This window comes from Leopardus geoffroyi, chromosome D1 (genome assembly GCF_018350155.1).
Source record: "Leopardus geoffroyi isolate Oge1 chromosome D1, O.geoffroyi_Oge1_pat1.0, whole genome shotgun sequence".
NCBI lineage: Eukaryota > Metazoa > Chordata > Mammalia > Carnivora > Felidae > Leopardus > Leopardus geoffroyi.
Genome location: NC_059329.1, coordinates 110,200,160 through 110,223,147, shown reverse-complemented (window position 1 = coordinate 110,223,147; position 22,988 = coordinate 110,200,160). Strand labels below are relative to the sequence as shown.

The 22,988-nt window shown below is 39.5% G+C and overlaps 1 protein-coding gene across 5 annotated transcripts in view; it reads right to left on the bottom strand.

Moving 5' to 3' along the window:
* KDM2A (lysine demethylase 2A) overlaps nucleotides 1-22,988 on the bottom strand; it is a 116,634-nt gene that overhangs the window by 57,411 nt on the left and 36,235 nt on the right. The window contains exon 1 of one of the 5 annotated variants that reach the window (XM_045486011.1): nucleotides 19,062-19,094. The exons of the other annotated variants lie outside the window; for them this stretch is intronic. Coding sequence (XP_045341967.1) covers nucleotides 19,062-19,079 — 18 coding nt within the window. The 5' untranslated portion in view covers nucleotides 19,080-19,094. Of the gene's footprint in view, nucleotides 1-19,061; nucleotides 19,095-22,988 lie in introns of those variants that run through there. 5 annotated transcript variants of the gene reach the window in all.

The window sequence follows — 22,988 nt, the reverse complement described above, 5'->3', positions numbered from 1 at the left end:
GAAAGGAAGAGAATAAGGAAGGGAAGGGAAGAAGGAAGGGAAGGGAAGAAGGAAGGGAAGGGAAGAAGGAAGGGAATGGAAGGGAAGGCAACGGAAGGGAAGAAGGAAGGGAAGGGAAGGGAAGAAGGAAGGGAAGGGAAGAAGGAAGGAAGGGAAGAAGGAAGGGAAGGGAAGAAGGAAGGGAAGGGAAGAAGGAAGGGAAGGGAAGAAGGAAGGGAATGGAAGGGAAGGCAACGGAAGGGAAGAAGGAAGGGAAGGGAAGGGAAGGGAAGAAGGAAGGGAAGGGAAGAAGGAAGGAAGGGAAGAAGGAAGGGAAGGGAAGAAGGAAGGGAATGGAAGGGAAGGCAACGGAAGGGAAGAAGGAAGGAAGGGAAAGAAATGGAAGGGAAGGGAAGAAGCAAGGAGGGAAAGGAAGGAAAGGAATGAAGGAAGGAGAGAAAGAAAGAGAGAAAGAGAAAGAAAAAAAAAAGAAAAAAGAAAAAAGAAAAAAGGAAGGAAGGGGAAGTTAAAGAACTTAAAAAAATGGATCAAAGACTTAAAATGTAATGGCTAAAACTAAGTCTTCAGAAAATGTGTAAATATTCATGAATTTGGATTAGGCAATAGCTTCTTGGATATAACATCAAAATAACTGAACAACAAAACTGACTGAACTTCCTCAAAATTAATACTTTTTGTGCTTCAAAACACACTATCAAGAAAAATAAAATCAAACTACAGAATAGGAGAATATATTTGCAAATCATGTATTTCATAAGTATCCTGAATACATATCTGTATCTAGATGGATATCTAGAATATATAAAGAACTCTTACAACTTAATAATAAAAAGACAAAAATTAAAAAACAGGAAAAGGGTTTGAATAATTATCTCTCAAATATATATAACTGGCCAGTAAGCACATGAAGTATCATTAGTCATGAGTTCATTATTAGTCATTAAGACAATGTAAATCAAAGCTACAATGAGATACTACCTTGTATCTACGAGTTGGATAACTAAATCAAAGCTACAATGAGATACTACCTTGTACCTACCAGTTGGATAACTAAAGCGCTGGTGAGAATGTGAATAAAGTAAAACCCTCATACACAGCTGGCGGAAATGCAGACTAGCACGACCCCCTTGGAAAAAGTCTGGCAGTTCTTCAAATGGTTAAACAGAGTTACCATATGACCCAGCAATTCCATTCCTAGGTACCTACCCAAGAGAATGAAAACATATGCCCACAAACATTCATAACAACATTCATTATAGCCAAAAGGCAGAAACAATTCAAAGGTCCACCAACTGGAGAACGGATAAATATAGTATATTCACACAATGGAATATTGTTTAGCAATAAAAGGGAGTGAAATACTGATACACGCTACAACACATAACAAGCTTTAAAAACAATGCTCAGTGAAAAAAGCCGGTCACAAAAGACTACATATTATATGATAACATTCATATGAAAGGTCCAGAATAAGTAAATCTATAGAGACAAAGTAGATTAGTGACTGCCAGGGGCTGGAGGGAAAAGAGATGGAGACTAACTGCTAATGACTTTTGGGTTTTTTTTTTTTTTTTTTTTTAATTTTTTTTTTTTCAACGTTTATTTATTTTTGGGACAGAGAGAGACAGAGCATGAACGGGGGAGGGGCAGAGAGAGAGGGAGACACAGAATCGGAAGCAGGCTCCAGGCTCTGAGCCATCAGCCCAGAGCCCGACGCGGGGCTCGCACTCACGGACCGCGAGATCGTGACCTGGCTGAAGTTGGACGCTTAACCGACTGCGCCACCCAGGCGCCCCGACTTTTGGGTTTTTTTGAGGTAATGAAAATGTTCTGGAATTAGATAGTGGTAATGTCTGCACGACTTTGTGAATATATTAAAAACCACTGAACTGTACACTTTAAAAGGGTGACTTGTATAGCACAGAAATTGTATTTCAATAAAAAATGACTGGCAATCGGTAAGAGAAAAAAGGTTAAGAAAGGGGTAATACATGTGTATGTTTAAATAAAGCAACGTAGTTTGATAATATGAGAATAAGGTTTGATGTAGACCCATTCAAGACACACTGCTTAATAACGTTTCTGATAAAGCACAATTTGTTTTCTAAATAATTGCCATAGCCATTTAGGTTGATTTTATATGAAAGGGAACACAGACAAGTGACTAAAAAAAAGTTAAGTATTTAATGAACTACCATGTTGTTCCAGGAATGCAAAAACAGTTTGTTAGTTCTAAGAATTTCCACTCCCATCTACAGATATAATTCACCACGTTAACAGGGTAGAGGACAAAAATGGTATGATCATCTACATCTGTGCTGTCCAATATGGTAGCAACTAGCAGATTAAATACATTTTCAACAAATGATGCAGGGAGGGGTGGGCTCCTGGGTGGCTGAGACGGTTAAGCCTCTGACTTCTGCTCAGGTCATGATCTGGCAGTCCATGATCTCGCAGGGAGGTTTGAGCCCTGCGCTGAGCTCTGTGCTGACAGCTCAGAGTCTGGAGCCTGCTTTGGATTCTGTGTCTCCCTCTCTCTCTGCCCTTCTCCCACTCATGCTCTGTCTGTCTGTCTCTCTTTCTTTCTCAAAAATAAACATTAAAAAAATAATAAAGCTGGGCACTTATCTAACACCATATACAAAAATTAACTCAAAATGGATCAAAAACCTAACCATAAGAGTTAAAACTATATAGGGGCACCTGGGTGGCTCAGTCAGGTGAGCATCTGACTTTGGCTCAGGTCATGATCTTGGGGTTAGTGAGTTCGAGTCCTGCATTGGGCTTGCTGCTGTCAGTGCGGAGCCCACTTTGTATCCTCTGTCTCCCTCTGCCTCTTTGCCCAACCCCACTCATGCTGTCTTTTAAAAATAAATAAAACGTTAAAAAAGTAATAATAAATAAAAACAAAACAAAAAAAGAGTTAAAACTGTAACATTTTTAGAAAAAAATGCAGGGAACATCTTCACAACATTGGATTTCTTGGACATGACACCAAAAGTAAAGGAAAAAACCAGACATACTAGACTTCATCAAAATTAAAAACTTTTGTGCAGGGGCACCTGGCCGGCTCAGCTGGTAGAACATGAAACTCTTGATCTCAGGGCTGTAAATTCGAGCCCCATACAGGGTGCTGAGATTACTTTAAAATAAAATCTTTAAAAAAAGAAACTTTTGTGCAAAGGACACTATCAACAGAGCAAAAAGACAAACTACAGAATGGGAGAAAATATTTGCAAATCCTATATCTGATAAGGAATTAATATGTAGAATATATAAAGAATTCTTACAACTCAACAACAAAATAACTCAATTTAAAAATGGGCAAAGGACTGGGGTGCCTGGTGGCTCAGTCAGTTAAGCATCTAACTTCAGCTCAGGACATGGTTTTGCAGTTCACGGGTTCAAGCCCTGAGCTTGGTTCTATGCTGACAGCTCAGAGCCTGGAGCCTGCTTCAGATTCTGTGTCTCCTTCTCTCTCTGTCCCTCCCCTGCTCCTCCCTCCCCCTTCCTCTGTCTCTCTCTCTCTCTCTCTCTGAAAAATAAACATTAAAAAAAAATTGGGAAAGGACTTAAACATTTCTCCAAAGAAGATATACAAATGACCAATATGCACACGAAAAGATGCTCAGCATCACTAGTCGTCAGGGAAATGCAAATCAAAACCACAATGAAGTTTCACCATTAGGATGTGTTATTCTCAAAAAAAAACAAAAACAAAAAAACAAAACACTCAAGATGACAAGTGTTAGCAAGGAAACAGAGAAACTGGAACCCTTATGCATTGCTGATAGGAACATAATATGGTGACGCCTGTGTGGAAAACAGTGGGGCAGTTGCTCAAAAAATTAAATGCAGAATTACCATATGATCCGGTAATTCCACTTTTAGGTACATACCCAAAAGACTGAAAGCAGGGACTCAAACAGATATTTTTACACTAATATTCATAACAGCACTATTCATAATAGTCAGAAGGCACAAACAATCCCAAATGTCCACTGACAGATAAACAAATGGAATGTGGTATATAGATACAATGGAATATTATTCAGCAATAAGAGGAATGGAGTTCTGATACATTGTTGCACCTTGAATGAATCTTGAAGACATTATGCTCTGCGAAATAGACCTGATTCAAAAGGATAACTATTGTAGGATCCCACTTATATGAGGTACCTAGAACAGGCAAATTCACAAAGGCAGAAAGCTAGAAGTTATCAAGGGCTGGGGGGAGAGGAAGAATGGGGAGTTACTGCTGTATGGTTAGAGTTTCTATTTGGGGTAATGACAAAGTTTTGGAAATAAATACTGATGATAGTTGCACAAAGCTGTGAATGTAATTAATGCCACTGAACTGTACACTTAAAAATAGTTAAAATGGGGGCAGGGCATCTGGGTAGCTCAGGTTATGATCTCACGGTTCGTGAGTTGAGGCCTGCACCAGGCCCTCTGCTGTCAGCACAGAGCCCACTTCAGATCCTCTGTCCCCCTGTCTCTCTGCCCCTCCCCCATTTGTACTCTCTTTTAAAAATAAACATTTATTAAAAAAAATTTTTTAATGTTTACTTATTTTTGAGAGAGACATAAAAATAAACAAACATTTAAAAAGTAGTTAGGGGTGCCTGGGTGGCTCAGTCGGATCAGCCTCCAACATTGGCTCATGTCATAATCTCCCAGTTCCTGGGCTTATGCCCCGAGTCAAGCTCTGTGCTGACAGCTCAGAGCCTGGAGCCCGCTTTGGATTCTGTGTCTCCCTCTCTCTCTGTCCCTCCCCCACTCACTTGCTCACTCTCTCAAAAATAGACATAAATTTTTTTTAATAGTTAAAGCGGCAAATTTTATGTTATATATATTTTACCACAATTTTAAAGAATCATGTAATATGCCGAAAACCACCCTCTGAGAACCAATGTACAATTATATATCATATCAATTTTTGTATCAAATAGTTTTTCTTCTTTTCTTTTTTTGCAGTATTTATTTTGAAAAAGAAAAAGAGTGGGGCAGGGGCAGAGGCAGAGGCAGAGGCAGAGACAGAGGGAGAGAGAGAAAATCCCAACCAGGCTCTGCTCAGCACAGAGACCGACGCAGGGCCTGAACTCATGATACATGGGATCATAACCTGAGCCAAAACCAAGAGTCAGCAGGTCACTTAACCGACTGAGCCACTAAGGCACCCCTCTAGTAGTTTTCTTACCTAAGATAATCACCCTGTGAGGGTCAGGAAATAGGATGGCATTATTTTACAAATGAAAAAGACACGTAAAACTGACCTACATTAACTTTTTTGGGTAACAGAAAAACAAGAAAACGGAAGTGTCTAAAGGGAGAACTTACATAGTGTCATTCTACTACTACTACTACTTTGCTCTGCAATCTTAAGTAAATCATTTAACTTCTTTAGATCTAATTTTCCCTTGGTGTTAAGGTCCCTTTGTGTTCTAAAATAAAGTCCTCTGCAATCTGGTTCCAGCTGAGGCCTCAGTCTTGCTCCTGTATTATACAATGTGGAAAATCTGCTGCATACCAGTCCCCTGGGTCTGTCCTTATTCAAAGAATATTTTTTCAGATCCGGCTCCCTCTGCCCTGACCAGGGAGGCCTGCTGGCGGTTGGCAGGGTAGCTCTCCTAGGGACTTCCACATCTTCTTCCCATCTTCCCACAACTCCCTCTCCCATATTAAACAAACTTTCACATATCTCAATCAACCAGATGTTAGTTCTTTCTGGAGAGCTTAGGCAATTCTCATCCCCAAAGGGCACAAAAGAAATCAGAGAAGGAATAAGCTGTATAAAGTATGAAAAGGCAGTTTTTATTTTTTTTTAATTTTTTTTGTATTTTATTTTTGAGAGAGAGCGAGCACACGTGGGAGAGAGGCAGAGAGAAGGGGAGACTCAGAATCCAGAGCAGGCTCCAGGCTCTGAGCTGTCAGCATACAGCCCGACATGGGGCTCGAACTTACAAACCATGAAATCATGACCTGAGTCGAAGTCGGACACTTAACCAACTGAGCCACCTAAGCGCCCCACAAAAAGGCAGTTCTTATTAATGACACCCAGAAAGGCTACTGCCATAAGGCAAACAACATCCCTGTAAGATTATTATCCTCTCCACTTTACAAAGAAAACGAAGGACAGAAGTAACTTCCCCAAGTTACAAAGCTAGTAAAATTGGTGTGGATGGTATCTGAACCCTGATACTTTGTTTCTAGGCCAATGGTCTTAACTACTGCTCTATGCTGACACTGGTTTGGAATGAAACTTCAGCCAGACCAGTAGCTTGAGGCAGATGGAAGAAACTAGCAAAGGAAGGAGACTCCATACAGCTGAAATGACTCTGGCAGAGAAAGGAGAAGTGGTGAGAGGTGATGGCAACAAAGGAGATTTTCTTTAAATCAGAACACTGTGCTTTGTAGATAGGAGGTTAGCAAAGATTCTTCCCCAGGGTAGGAGATTTCTGGTATTTGCTAAGGGATGCTACTTTTCTAGCTCTGCCACTGTTTACCTACCTTCCCTTCTTTCTAAGATTTTTTATTTTTAACCAATCTCTACACCCAACGTGGGGCTTGAATCTACAGCCCTGAGATTTAAGACTCACATGCAGGGCTCCTGGGTGGCTCAGAAGGTTAAGCGCCCAACTCTCAATTTCAGCTCAGGTCACAGTCTCACAATTAGTGAGTTCAAGCCCCTCTGCGCTCTCAGTGTACAGCCTGCTTGGGAGTGAGTCTCTCTCTTTCATCTCTCTCTGCCCCTCTCCTGCTCACACTTTCTCTCAAAATAAATAACTTAAAAAAAAAAAAAAAAGATTCACATGCTCTACCGAATGAGCCAGGCAATTGCCCCAACGATTCCTGATTTCTAATTCTAGTTTTTACTTGACAAATTATGTTACTGGTCATTTAGCTATTCTCGCTGAAAAATAATACTATTCTTAACCAGAGACCATTTATACCATAGAGTGCTTTGAACTTAGCAAATGTATTGTGTATACTATTAAACTTGTTCTCACTCTCTAAATTTGTACTCAAAGTGACATTTATTACACACTTTCTATAAAGATGAAATTACCAATATTTTTTACCAAGATTAATTTCATCTATTTTCTCGAACATTCTTTTTTTCCGGTACAAAATGGCAGCACAGGGGCAGGACCCATTATTTTCTCTACAATTCTGACCTATCTTATCCCACTACCTGAGAGAAAAATTTTAATTACAGAGCCTGTGCTTGTGATGATATAGGAAGTACAGTACTAACTAGATTTTCATGTCTCACATCATGATACTGCTATTAAAAAAAAAGTTTGAGGGCATATTTTTATAAATTTATATGGATTAAATAAATCTGAATCTTTGCAACATATACCAAATCGCCACTTGATAGCCTTAGTATGCATTTATATACACTTCAAAAAGAAGAAACATGCTCAGGCTCTCATTCTCTCCCCAACACCCCCATAAACATATGAACAACATACACATCCCCAAAATCAATTGAACTTTAAAGTGTTGTTCTCGGGGCGCCTGGGTGGCGCAGTCGGTTAAGCGTCCGACTTCAGCCAGGTCACGATCTCGCGGTCCGTGAGTTCGAGCCCCGCGTCAGGCTCTGGGCTAATGGCTCAGAGCCTGGAGCCTGTTTCCGATTCTGTGTCTCCCTCTCTCTCTGCCCCTCCCCCGTTCATGCTCTGTCTCTCTCTGTCCCAAAAATAAATAAACGTTGAAAATTCTTAAAAAAAAAAAAAAAAAAGTGTTGTTCTCATTTTCTTTATTCCAAGCTTTTGAAAACTCAACATTACCCCAAGGTCACACACTGTACATATAGATTGTGGTCTATACCCTCCCATGTGCATGTGTGTGTGTGCTATAAAAATTTATTGTTTGAATAGTTATTCACTCATAAAACACACACTGAATATGAAGTAATAGCCAGATGCCCTGCATACAAAGAAAAAGGCACAGTTCTAGTCCTCAAGAAGCTGTTGGCCAGTAGAGGGAGACAGACATGTAAATGAATTACAGTATTACATTTCACCATGGTTTGTAGTAAAACAGATAGATACAAATGTTATTAAAGCTCAGGAGGAAGAACAACTAGCATAGAAGGGTTGGTTAAGGCTCCACATAAGAACTAATATAAGAGGAAATGTTTATTGAGTACCGCTTTACTAAATACCTACGAAGTTCCAAGGACAATGGATATAAATAGACTCTATGTTGCTCCTCTATGGCAGTGACCTCTTCAGACTTTTATGGGCTTCCCTCTCATACTACTGGATTTCTCAGTATCTCATTAATAACCTATAGATAGACCCTGAGCATTTTTCAGAAATAAAACGTTATGGGGCACCTGGGTAGCTCAGTCGGTTAAGCGTCCGACTTCAGCTCAGGTCATGATCTCATGGTCTGTGAGTTTGAGCCCTGCGTCGGACTCTGTGCTGACAGCTTGGAGCCTGGAGCCTGCTTCAGATTCTGTGTCTCCCTCTTTCTGCCCCTCCCCTGCTCATGCTCTGTCTCTGTCTCAAAAATAAATAAAAACATTAAAAAAATAAAAAATAAATAAAAGGTTATAATCTTTATTTGGAACATCTGAAAATTTCATTACACCTCACTTAATGGGGGATATTAATAGGAACATCCTAAGGTAGTACAAAAGTTGTAGGAATCACTGCCTTACAGTGACTGAACACAGGGCCCAAGTTTTTATCTTTTGATCTAAGTAACACTTATTGCCCCCAAAATATTGAGGCTTGAGCATAAGGATTAAGAAAGAACACATTTTAACATAACTGCTTTAGTACATTTCAAAGAATGAGACTGATCAACTGGCATGGCTCAAAAAGCTTGCATTTCTTTTGTTGAAATTCAGCTAGGTCAGCCTCCAAGTATTTTCTGAGCTAACTTAGATCAACTTCTGCAGAGATCAACGGCACACAGAACACTTTCTATATATGAAAGACTTTAGTAGATCACAGCTAATTCCAACAAAAAGAGTAATCCATAAAAGGAAGACATTATCTATAGAATTTGGCAAGAAGCTTATTTGCAGCTAAGTCTCTCTTGATTTAGGAAAAAAAAAAAAAAAAAAAAAAAACCAAACAGGCAGCTGAGAAGGCAGAATGCTCAAAGGGAAGAGGAATATACAACACAAAGTGAATTTTCTCTTGAAAGTTCTCTCAAAACTAGTGTCAAATACCTACTACATATACAGAATGATCCTAAAATTCTCTGAAAGAGTCAGCATACACTTACCCTGACCACAAATATGCCCTCCACAAAACCAACTGGCTGAGAAATGAGTTAAAGTGTTGGATCCCTTCCACCAACACTGCCTGCTTTTCTACATACCATTTAATATAATCAACTGTTCAGTGTGCTTGCTGCAGATTTAACCATGATACTGCCACAATTCTGCAAAGGAAAAAAGTGTGGCTACAAGTGTAGCAAAATCATCCTCTGAAATTCAGGATGAAGGTAAGGCATCTGAAGAACATCCTGAAGAAAAATAATCTGAGTTCAAATATTACACCAAAAGCATATTTTTATTCCTCAAAGGCTTTCTTCTAATATACATACACTCTTTTCCTTGGATACTGGCAAAAGAAGTATCAGCAATATTACACTTTCTAGCAACATGCAAATGTACAATTACCTTATCCACAAGTAGCCTCGTAAAGATGTGTAATTCCTCACTCTACCTTCTCTCCCACTCTTTCAAACCTTCACCTCCTTTTTGTAGCCGCAGAACAATTTTTAAACTTATCACTTCCACTATCTGACATTTAAAAATTAGTCTAAGTGAAATCATAATCCTCCCCCCAAAATGTAAAAAGTTTGCTTCTTCCAATTATTTACCTCCTAGAACAAAAAACAAGGGAATTTTAGAAGACCCAGTTAGTAGGAAATAATCTTTAAATTACCCACATGCTACAAAAAAATATCACCTACCAAAAATGGAAACAATAATGAACTCAGAAATATTCAATTTCTCCCTCAACTCGACCAATTTTTTAACTTTATTTTCATTAGCCAATAATATCCACTGAGATTCAAATACTCCCTGAACACATCTGTTTACTGCCTGATGTGTTTCTATAGCAACAGACACCCAGAACACAGAAACAGAGATAATGCCTAGTTTTTTCACATCTTCTGTAACTGATGTAACTGGTGCAACAGAAAGACATTAGTATAATATGTGGTGCAAGTCATGCCACAGCAGCTCCTAAAAGGTAAAGGTTAGTATGTCTGTCAGGCAACAACAATTTATAGAAAAAGAAAACACCCCTCAAAGTTAAATCTTAAATCTAAAGGGGAAGTAAGTGATCTTTCTGCCTGTCATTGAAAAAGGTGCTGCAGACCTTAAAGGACAGCTTGTTCTGAAAAACACTAACTCTCGACATTTGCTCAGTAAATAACACAAGCAATGAAATGTGCCACACATACATCTTCTGAATCTTTCAGTGAGTTTAGCGAGACAGCAAAAAGTCACTGGAAGCCAGATTATATAAATGCACCTATTTCCAGCCTTGCTACATTGCTCTCATCAGGATGCTTTCCTCTATGTCCCTTTGTGGAGCGATGATCAAGGTTTTGATTCACAGACAAAGGTCAATCTCGAGATTTAACGGGATCACGATGAGCAACTGAGTGGCTCAGGGGGTTGAGTGTCCAACTCTTGATTTCGTCATAGGCCATGATCTCGGTGTTCGTGAGTTAGAACCCCTCATCAGGCTCTGTGCTGAAAGCATGGAGCCTGCTTGGGATCCTCTCTCCTCCTCTCTCTACCCTTCCCCCACTCACACTTTCTCTCTCTTTCAAAGATAAACTTAAAAAAAAAAGGATCATCAAATTTCATATCTAGAAGTAGAAGCTCTAGAAGAAATTGGCAAAAGAGCTGATTTTTTAAACTGTCCCCCATAAATCATTTACTCCTCCCCTATCCCACTGTCATGACTACATTATAATCCTGGCAAGACTTCTTTCCTTCTAAGCTTTCAGTCACCCATCTGTGCCAACTGAAGTTAAAGCAGAGAAAACTATGTCTCCACTCCTGAAACTACCTAGGAACATTAATAAAGAGTGGTAAACTGACCCCATCATTAAAAAGTCCAACAACAACAAAATATTTAACAAGGCAGATATACTCAAGCTACCAAGGGAAGCCAATAGTGCCAGTTAACAATCACGTCTTTGCTAAATTTCTCTAGACTTAAGTATCACATCTAGAACACTACCAATCACCCTCAGCCAAGTTAAAATTCTTAACAAATTCACCTTCAGATATGACTCTATTATTTACTATCTTTAGCAATTCATAGTGAGAACAAAGAAACTGAACTAAAGAGCGGGTGTGGGCCTGGGTGTAAGTACCACCACACTGAGCTTCAAATTCCCTAAGGTGCCTTTTCATCAGGTGAAAATGTCAAAAATTTCACCTGATGCACAGGATTCTTGTGAAGTTTTATGAGAACAAATGTACAACTATTCTATAAACTGTGAAGTGCCCTATACATAAAAAGAGGCTATGGGTGCCTGGGTGTCTCAGTTGGTTGAGCATCTGACTCTTGGTTTTGGCTCAGGTCATGATCTCACATTGTGGGATCAAGACCGGCATCAGGTTCTATGCTGACAGCACAGAGCCTGCTTGGGATTCTTTCTCTCCCTCTCTCTGCCCCTCCCCTGCTAGCACACTCTCACGCACTCTTTCTCTCAAAAATAAACAAACTTAAAAAAAAAAAAAAAAAAGCAAGAGGCTGGGGCACCCGGGTGACTCAGTTGTTTAAGTGCCCAACTTTGGGTCAGGTCATAATCTCACAGTTCATGGGTTCAAGCCCCACGTCAGGCTCTGTGCTGATGGCTCAGAGCCTGGAGCCGGCTTCGGGTTGTCTCCTTCTTTCTCTGCCCCCCAGCCCCCCGTTTGTACTCTGTCTCTCTCTCTCTCTCTCTCTCAAAAGTATATAAACATTTTAAGAAATAAAAAAAAAAAAAATAAAAAAAAAAAAAAGAGGCCGTATAGAGTAGTGCTAGGGTTTGGACCAGGTTTCCAGGGTTCAAATCAGGCTCATGGTTGAGCCTTTCACTATATATGAGCTGCTTAATTAACAGAAGTCATTGCACAGGACTGTAGGAGGATTAAGTGAAATAAAAAATAGCTAGTACATGCTCAAAAAATATTAGCAATTATGGTTTTGAACATGAATCAACATTGGACTGAGAAACCAACTATCTTTTCCAAAAAGAATGGTCTATGTGGCTAGAGACAAATCATACTTCATATGCCTCTTCTCAAATAGCATTAAACATCAAATAAGATTTTCTTATCATCCCAAGTAGTATGCTTCTAATAAGCTTTCTAAGTCCATCCCTTTCAGAAGCTCTCTTCTGATTCCACCATCTCTAAATCTCCTCACACCAAATATCTAATCCTAGGGATAAAATTTTATGAAATCCAACAACTTCATTCTCTCCACCCGTCACTGCCAGCAATTTAATATGGTCATTTCTAGAAGGTGTAATTTGGGAGAAGCCTCTGCTCTAAACAACAGAGTGGGTTCTGTTCTTGATTTCTGGGTACAGAGAGCTTGAAGGGATGCTCAAATGTGAACAGAAGAAAAGAGTAGAAATGTGCTTAAGAATAAGTTTCTGGATATCAAGACAGTCAAGACTAGAGCAGAAGGCTGTAAGTAGACTTGGAGAGAAGAGGAATGATCAACAAAAATAAAAGGCTTAAGCAACATTCATACATCTTTGCCTGTGTCGCTCCAAATATCAGGGGCTTTAGCAATAATCATTATAAAAAAAAAAAAAGTAATCATTATCTATACCTACTAGACAATAAGAATTAAGTCATCCTAATCTGAGGGGCACCTGGATGGCTCAGTCCATTAAGCGTCCAACTTCGGCTCAGGTCATTATCTCATGGTTCATGAGTTTGAGCCCCACATCAGGCTCTGTGCTAACAGCTCGGAGCCTGCAGCTTATTTCAGATTCTGTGTCTCCTGCTCTCTCTGCCCCTGTCCTGTGAGTGCTGTCTCTCTGTCTCAAAAATAAACATTAAAAAAATTTTTTAAAAATCACCCTAATATGAATTATTTGGCATCTATTATTATAATTTTCTTGTATTGTTGGACTGTAATGAGAGAAACCCAGGTGAGAAATATGATAATTATGTTTGAACTTCATACTGCCAAGAGGAATGGAATTAACCAATGAAATCGATATTATTTAATAATTATAATTCATCCTTCATTATACTTCTTAGGAAGCCTGTTCGGCAGTGGAGGAAAGTTCCTAAGACAGAGTAAACAATCAGGAGAAGGACCTGAAAAGCTCTTTTCCCACCACCACCCTAATGGGAATTCCGAGCCTGTGTGTCCCATGGTCTTTGTACTAGGACTTACACGTCTTGAGTGCTTACTGAAGGCTGAGTACTAAGACACAACAGAAAGAAATAGAAGAGAGCTGCTATTTTCAAGAAGCTCACAATTTGGGAAACAAAACTCAGTTAATTAAGAAAAGTCTAGAGGCAAAGGGAAGAGCAGAGTGAGAATGAGAAGTTTAGTCAATCCAGCTTCACACAGGTGAGTGTGGCTAAGAAATAATTCAGCTACTGGACTTCAAGCTATAATCATCAAGACAGTATGGTACTCGCACAAGGACACTCAGATCCATGGAACAGAATAGAGAACCCAGAAATGGACCCACAAACGTATGGCCAACTAATCTTTGACAAAGCAGGAAAGAATGTCCAATGGAATAAAGGCAGTCTCTTCAGCAAGTGGTGCTGGGAAAACTGGACAGCAATATGCAGAAGAATGAATCTGGACCACTTTCTTACACCAGACACAAAAATAAACTCGAAATGAATAAAAGACCTAAATGTAAGACAGGAAGCCATCAAAACCCTTGAGGAGAAAGCAGGCAAAAACCTCTCTGATCTTGGACACAGCAACTTCTTACTCCACACGTCTTCGGAGGCAAGGAAACAAAAGCAAAAATGAACTACTGGGACCTCATCAAAATAAAAAGCTTCTGCACAGGGAAGGAAACAATCAGCGAAACTAAAAGGCAACTGACGGAATGGGAGAAGGTATTTGCAAATGACAGATGAAGGGTTAGTATCCAAAATCTATACAAAACTTATCAAACTCAACACCCAAAAAATAGATAATCCAGTGAAGAAATGGGCAAAAGACATGAATAGACACTTCTCCAAAGAAGACATCCAGATGGCCAACTGACATATGAAAAAATGCTCAACATTACTCATTATCAGGGAAATACAAATCAAAACCACAATGAGATACCACCTCACACCTGTCAGAATGGCTAACATTAACACCTCAGGCAACAACAGATGTTGGCGAGGATGTGGAGAGAGAGGATCTATTTTGACTGCGGGTGGGAATGTAAACTGGTGCAGCCAGTCTGGAAAACAGTATGAAGGTTCCTCAAAAAATTAAAAATAGAACTACCATATGACCCAGCAATTGCACTATTAGGTATTTATCCAAAGGATACAGGTGTGCTGTTTCGAAGGGGCACGTGTACCCCAATGTTTATAGCAGCACTACTGACAATAGCCAAAGTATGGAAAGAGCCCAAATGTCCATAGATGGATGAATGGATAAAAATGTGGTATATACACATACAATGGAGTATTACTTGGCAATCAAAAAGAATGAAATCTTGCCATTTGCAACTACGTGGATGGAACCAGAGGGTATTATGCTAAGCGAAATTAGTCAGAGAAAGACAAACATCATATGACTTCACTCTTATGAGGACTTCAAGACACAGAACAGATGAACACAAGGGAAGGGAAGCAAAAATAACATAAAAACAGGGAGGGGGACAAAACAGAAGAGACTCTTAAACATGGAGAACAGAGGGTTACTGGAGGGGTTGTGGGAGGGGAGATGGGCTAAATGGGTAAGGGGCATTAAGGAATGTACTCCTGAAATCATTGTTGCGCTATATACTAACCTGGATATAAATTAAAAAATAAAATTAACATTAAAAAAAAGATATATAATGGTATAATAAAAACACTAAAATAAATTATTTCCTTTTTTTAAAAAAAGAAAGAAAGACTACAGCTATGGGGTGCCAGGGTGGCTCAGTCAGTTGAGCATCTGACTTCAGGTCATGATCTCCTGGTTTATGGGTTCAACGCCCGCGTCAGGCTTTGTGCTGATAGCTCGGAGCCTGGAGCCTGCTTCTGTGTGTCTTTCTACTCCCCCCGTTTGCCCTCTGTCTCTTTCTCTGTCCCTCAAAAATAAAAATAAACATCAAAAAAAATTTTAAGGGGTGCGTGTGTGGCTCAGTCAGTTAAGTATCCGACTTCGGCTCAGGTCATGATCTCGCAGTATGTGAGGTCGAGCCTCGCGTTGGGCTCTGTGCTGACAGCTCAGAGCCTGGAGGCTGCTTTGGATTCTGTGTCTCCCTCTCTCTCTGCCTCTCCCCCACTTGTGCTCTGTCTCCCTCCCTCTCTCCCTCAAAAATAAATAAAATGTAAAAAAAAAAAAAACAAAAAAAAAAAAAAACAAACTACAGCTAAATATCAATGTGGCTAGATGTTACTACATATTCAATAATAATAATAATAGATAACATATGAATGCTTCCTATGCCCTAAGCATTTATTTTCAAGGCCATTTTTCTAGCTCATTTAATCCTCACAACAGCCTTATGAAGAAAGATAATAAAAAGTCAATTTTAGTTATAAAGAAAGTTAAGAATCAAAAAGGTTAGGTAACTTGAGCCAGGATAATTTAACAAGTAGCCAAGCTGGGATTTCAGTCTAGGTCCAACAGTTACAAAAAGGCCTACATTCTAGCCAAACTCACAGAAGCAGAAAGTAAAATGGTGGCTACCACGGGCTGGGGGAAGAGGGAAAAGAGGGAGTTGCTGCTCAATGTGTATAAAGTTTCAATTACACAAGATGAAAAATCTCTAGATCTATTGTACAACACTGTGCTTACAGTGAACACTGTATACTTAAAAACTTAAGAGTACAGATCTTACAATACACATATGTATATATGTGTGTGTATGTGTGTGTATTTTTATTTATTTTTTATTATTTTTTTTTAATTTTTTTTTTCAGCGTTTATTTATTTTTGGGACAGAGAGAGACAGAGCATGAACAGGGGAGGGGCAGAGAGAGAGGGAGACACAGAATCGGAAACAGGCTCCAGGCTCTGAGCCATCAGCCCAGAGCCTGACGCGGGGCTCGAACTCACGGACCGCGAGATCATGACCTGGCTGAAGTCGGACGCTTAACCGACTGCGCCACCCAGGCGCCCCATGTGTGTGTGTATTTTTAAACCACACACACACAAAGTGTGACCTCCCCCACCTCCAGGTCTACATTTAAAAAATTTTTTTTTCCTAATGTTTATTTTTGAAGGTGAGAGAGACAGAGTGTGAGCAGGGAAGGGGCAGACAGAGAGGGAGACACAGAATCTGAAGCAGGCTCCAGGCTCTTAGCTGTCAGCACAGAGCCCAATATGGGGTTTGAACTCATGAGCCATGAGATCATGACCTGAGCCAAAGTGGGATGCCCAACCTACTGAGCCACCCAGGCATTGCCCCCCTCAAGTCTACATTCTTTTTTTTTTTTTTTTTTTTAATTTTTTTTTCAACGTTTATTTATTTTTGGGACAGGGAGAGACAGAGCATGAACGGGGGAGGGGCAGAGAGAGAGGGAGACACAGAATCGGAAACAGGCTCCAGGCTCTGAGCCATCAGCCCAGAGCCCGACGCGGGGCTCGAACTCACGGACCGCGAGATCGTGACCTGGCTGAAGTCGGACGCTTAACCGACTGCGCCACCCAGGCGCCCCAAGTCTACATTCTTAACCCTCAAACTTCTTGGTCTCAGGAACCCCTTACATTCTTAAAAATTAGAGGACCTCAAACAGCTTTTGTTTATATGGGATATTTATGTCAATACTTACTGATCACAATTAAAACTGAGAAATTATCTTTTTTTAACTTTCATTTATTTTTTAATGTTATTTATTTTGAGAAAAAGAGAAAGAGCGCAAGCAAAGGAGGGCAGAGAGAGGGAGAGAGAGAATCCCAAGCAGGCTCCGATCTCAGGGCTTGATCTCACAAATCATGAGATCATGACTTGAGCTTCAATCAGTGCTTAACAGACTGAGCCATCCAGGTGCCCCAGGAATTCTCTAAATATATAAAACTGCAAAACAAGACAACAAACTGTACTTACATTTCCACATAGGCTGAAGGAAAACTTTAGGATTTCAAAGTAAGGATTCACTAGACCACAATGAGGTTATAGAGATTATAGCAGGCAGGTATAATCAAAAGTAAAAGGACAATATGAGTACTGAAAATGGAGTTTAATATCTGAAAAAAGGCACATTTATATCCTACTACTTTAGGAAATTATTGAAAATACAAGAATAGACAAATATACATGTCATTAGCCCTGCATGTAATGCCACCACACATCATGTAGCTCTGGAAAACCTCCACTTATTAGAGAATGAGAAAGAAAAAAAAACAAGTAACATCTTAACATTACTATGAAAATAGTCTGGACTTTGCAGACCCCTATAAAAGAATCCTGACTATATACCACACTTTGCGAACCACTGTTCCACACCAATCATCTTTATTTATTAAAAAAAAATTTTTTTTAATGTTTATTTATTTTTGAGACAGAGACAGAATGCGAGTGGATTAGGGGCAGAGAAGAGGGAGACACAGAATCCGAAGCAGGCTCCAGGCTCTGAGCTGGCAGCGCAGAGCCTGACGCGGGGCTTGAACTCACGAGCTCTGAGATCATGACCTGAGCTGAGGTCGGACACTCAACTGACTGAGCCACCCAGGTGCCCCCACACCAATCATCTTTAAACCGTGAGTTATAAAAATCGATTTAAGTCATATATGCATTTTTGAAAAATGAAATGACAGAATGAAATGGAAAAGATCAGAAAACGTAGTACACTTCCATTTCCTGAAACTTCTATCAGTTACATATATCTAGTATGCAAAGTACTGGGTGGTAACAGAATATATTTCCTACTGCAGGTCAAAAACTGTGAAAACACTGTACAACAACATAATTTCCAATTCTGCCAAAGCAAAGGCCATACAAATAACCTACAATCTGTAGACTAAAAACTGAGAATTTATGGTAAGTTACACATTCTCCAACATGAAGGCAATTAAAGGTTTCAGATGGATAAAACTTCTATAGACTGAAGAAAGTCACAGTTCACCTTACCATATCATGCTACAGCCATCGCTAAAGCCTTTCCTACTACCTTCTCTTCCACAGTCAATTCAGGGAAAAAGGAAGGCAAGAGAGGTTATCCAAACTCCATCAGCCACAAATAAAGGTGCTCTTGAGCTCTTGCCCTTATACTTCCTTCACAGCAAACTGGCCAAAAATCACTTTCCAAAAATCACTGGCATTATGGTTACTGCTCTTATCCTGACTCTATAGGATTTCTTGGGTCAAAACTGCAGCATTCAGACAATGGTTCAAGTTGCAGATCTCTCTTGGTATCCTGACAAAGGCAGGCCTGCATCTGGTGAACTGCAACAAATGGAAACAGCACATAGTGAAAGGCAGAGCCAGTCTACCAACAGCTGAAGCTCCACCCACAGCCTGGGAACAATCCAGGACACCCAGAGGTCTCAATGGTTTCCCTGAGAAACTACAAAGACAAACTCTACTGAAGGCAGTGGGTGAGATATAAAATCACTGCCTCTTCCTCTTTACCAGAAATATACTATAGAATTTTGTTTCAGAAAGTTTCCCTCCCAACTAGTCCAAACAGACTAATAGGAAGCTTGATGAAAATTATAATGGCACATACTTTTTAAAAATTGTGGTAACATGTATAAAACATAAGATTTATCTTTTTAACTATTTTTGAGCATGTAGTTCAATGGCATTAAGTCCATTCATATTGTTAGGTAACTATCACACTATCTCCAGAACTTTTGCATCATCTCATACTGAAACTCCGTACTTACTGGCATATACTTTTGCAATGATATAATTTTCTGTTATCAACATACCCTAAGATGCAAATGCATCCCTCTCCAAGGATAGACCCAATCCCACTACTGTCTTGAAACCTAGAGGGGAAAAAGGCAAATTCTGTGAGAGTAGAAATCTTTCTTTTTACTGTTGTCTCTTCAGAACCTAGTACATACCTGACAAATATAGATTCAAATATTCATTTGTTATATGGTTAAAGTATGACCACACAAATTACTTACTAATTGCAAAGGGAAAAATATACCTTTATAATGGAAAGATCAGTTAGTTACCACCTTAACCAATCTTTTTTTTTTCTTCAAATTTTTATTTAAAGTCTGGTTAGTTAACATATAGTGTAATAGTGGTTTCAGGAGTAGAAAGGAGATTTTTTTTAAAGCAATCTCTACACCCAAGGTGGGGTTCCAATTCATGACCACAAAATCAAGAGTCGCATACTCTACCAATTGAGCCACCCAAGCACCCTACCTTAATCAATCTTAACCATCACTACCAGTGGGACACTCTAATACTGGGTACCTCCCGACTTATTTGAAGTGTTCTGTCACCTAGGAAGCATTCTTGCCAAAATGTTTAATGTGAATCTAATCCTCTAGACCCAAGTTCCAGTTTACAAGGAATACATTTTAGGAAAACAAACTATACAATGAAGAAACAAATTCATTTACATTTTTTTTCCAGGTTTATGGAGACAGTGCGAGTGGGGGAAGGGCAGAGAAAGAGGGAGAGAGAGAATCCCAAGTAGATTCCGAGAGGAAACCAGAGATCATGACCTGAGCTGAAACCAAGAGTCGGATGCTTAACCAACTGAGACACCCAGGAGCCCCCAGACAAATTCATTTTATTTATTTTTATTTATTTTTTTTCAACGTTTATTTATTTTTGGGACAGAGAGAGACAGAGCATGAACGGGGGAGGGGCAGAGAGAGAGGGAGACACAGAATCAGAAACAGGCTCCAGGCTCTGAGCCATCAGCCCAGAGCCCGACGCGGGGCTCGAACTCACGGACCGCGAGATCGTGACCTGGCTGAAGTCGGACGCTTAACCGACTGCGCCACCCAGGCGCCCCGACAAATTCATTTTAAATGATAATGTCACTCATACAAGCATAGTCAACCGATCTTTGACAAAGGGCCAAAGACAATTTAACATTTCAATGTGGAAAAAAAATCTTTTCAGAAACTTTTCCTGGAACAACTAGATATACATATCCTTCCCCCAAATACAAATACTGACCTTATACAACATTACACAAAAACTCAAAATGGATCAGAGACTAAAAGGTAAAACACACAACTATAAAACTTCTAGAAGATAAAGCTTAGGTACATCGGATTTGGCAACAAGTTTCTAGCTACAACAACAAAACCATAATCCCAGGGCACCTGGGTGGATCAGTTTGGTTAAGCGCCCACATCGGGCTCTGTGCTGACAGCTCAGAGCCTAGAGCCTGTTTTAGATTCTGTGTCTCCCCCCTTCTCTCTCTGTCCCTCCCCTGCTTGCTCTCTGTCTCTCTCTCTCAAAAATAATAAACATTAAAAAAATAATAATAATAACTGCTCTGCATGAGACACGGTTAAGAGAATGAAAAGATAAGCCACAACCAGAAAAAAAAAAAAAAAATCTGCAAAAGGAAGTGAAAACTCATGTCCACACAAAAACCTGCACACAAATGTTTATAGCAGTTTTACTTATAATTGACACAATGTGGAAGCAACCAAGATGTTCTTCAGTAAGTAAATGGATAAACAAGCTGTGATACATCCAAATAATGGAATACTATTCAGCACTAAAAAGAAATGAGCTATTATGTCATGAGAAGGCACGGAAGAAACTTAAAATGCATATTACTAAGTGAAAGAAGCCAATCTGAGAAAGCTATCTACATACCATATGATTCCATCTATATGACATTTTTGGAAAAGGCAAAACTATAAACAGTAAAAGGGTAAGTGGTTGCCAGAGGATATGGAGAGGAAGGGATAAGTAGGCAGGGCACAGATTTTCAAGAATCAGAATGAAAACTATTCTGTGTAATACTGTAATGGTGGATACGTATCATTATACATCTGCCAAAATCCATACAGTGTATAACACCCAAAGTGAACCCTAATGTAAACTATAGGCTTTGGGACTAATGTCATTGTAGGTTCATTAAGTGCTAATAAATATAACACTTGATGTGTGTGATTCTGATAGAGGAGGAAGCTATGTGCACATAGCAGGGCAGGAGGTATATGAGAACTCTGTACCTTCCACTTAATTTTACTACGAATCTAAAACAGCTCTAAAAAATAGCCTGTTTTTAAAAAATGTATGTCCATAAAAAACCTGCAAACATTTATAGGAGTTTTATTCATAACTGCCAAAACTTGGAAGCAACCAAGATGTCCTTCGGTATATAAATGGATAAACAAACTGTGGTGGTACAGCTATACAATGAAATATTATTCAGCAATAAAAAGAAATGAATTCTCAAGACACAGAAACATGGAGCAACCTTAAATGCATATTACTAAGTGAAAGAGGCCAGCCTGGAAAGGCTACATACTGTATTTGGATTCCAGCTATATGACATGCTAGAAAGGCAAAACAACAGAGAGAATAAAAATATCTCTAGCTGCTGGTGTGAGGGGGAGAGGAAAACAGAGAAAGGAAGGGATAAATAAATGGAGCATAATAGAATTTTAGGGCAGTGAAACTATCCTGTATGATACTTTTATGGCAAATACATAACCATATACATTTGTCAAAACCCAAAGAATTATAAACACAAAGAGCGAACTCTAATGTAAACTATGGGCTTTGGGTGATAATACCGTGTCAATGTAGGTTCATCGTAACAAACATACCACATTAATGCAAGATGTTAACAGGAGAAACTGGGGGGCAGAGAAGGGGTATGTGGGAATTCTACTTCCTGCTCAATTTTTCTGCAATCTAAAACTGCTTCAAAAATAAAGCCTTATTAGGGGCGCCTGGATGGCTCAGCTGGTTTAGCATCTGACTCTTGGTATGGGTGCAGGTTGTGACCTCGCAGTTGTGAGATTGAGCCCTGGGGCTCAGCATGAAGCCTGCTTGGGATTCTCTCTCTCCCTCTCTCTGTCTCTCCCCTGCTTGCTCTTTCTCTCAAAATAAATAAATAAATGTTAAAAAAAATAAAGTCTTATTAGTTAAACACACACACACACACACACAGGGTGGCTGGGTGGCTCAGTCAGTTGGGCATCTGACTCTTGATCTCAGCTCAGATCATGATCTTATGGTTTGTGGGATTGATCCCCGAGTCGGGCTCTGTGCTGACAACATGTGGAACTTGCTTGGGATTCTCTCCCTCTTTCTGCCCCTCCCTCACGTGCTCTCTTTCTAAACAAATAAACAAACTTAAAAATAATCAATGTCACAAAAAGATAGATAGACTGTTCAGAGTCATCAAACTTTTACTATAAAGGGCCAGAGAGAAAATATTTTAAGCTTTGTGGGACATATGGTCTCTATCACAACTACTCAACTCTGCCACTGAAGCATGAAAGCAGCCATAGACAACACACAAATGAATAAGCATGGCTTATTTATGGACACTGAAATTTGAATTTCATATAGTTTTCATATGTCATGATATACTATTCTTTTGATTTTTTTTCCAACCATTTAAAAATGTTAAAACCAAAGAACTAAAAACAGGTATCTAAACAAATACTTATACACAGATGCCCATGGCAGCACTATTCAAAATAGCCAAAAGGTAGAAACAATGCCAAAGTCCATCAACAGATGAATGGATAAACAAAAAGTGATATACCTTTATCAAAGTGGATTATTATTCAGTCATAAAAAGGAATGAAATACTGATACACACTACAATGTGAACAAACCTTAAAAACATGCTAAGTGGAAGAAGCGAAACATAAAAGGTCACATGTTATGATTCCATCTCTATGAGA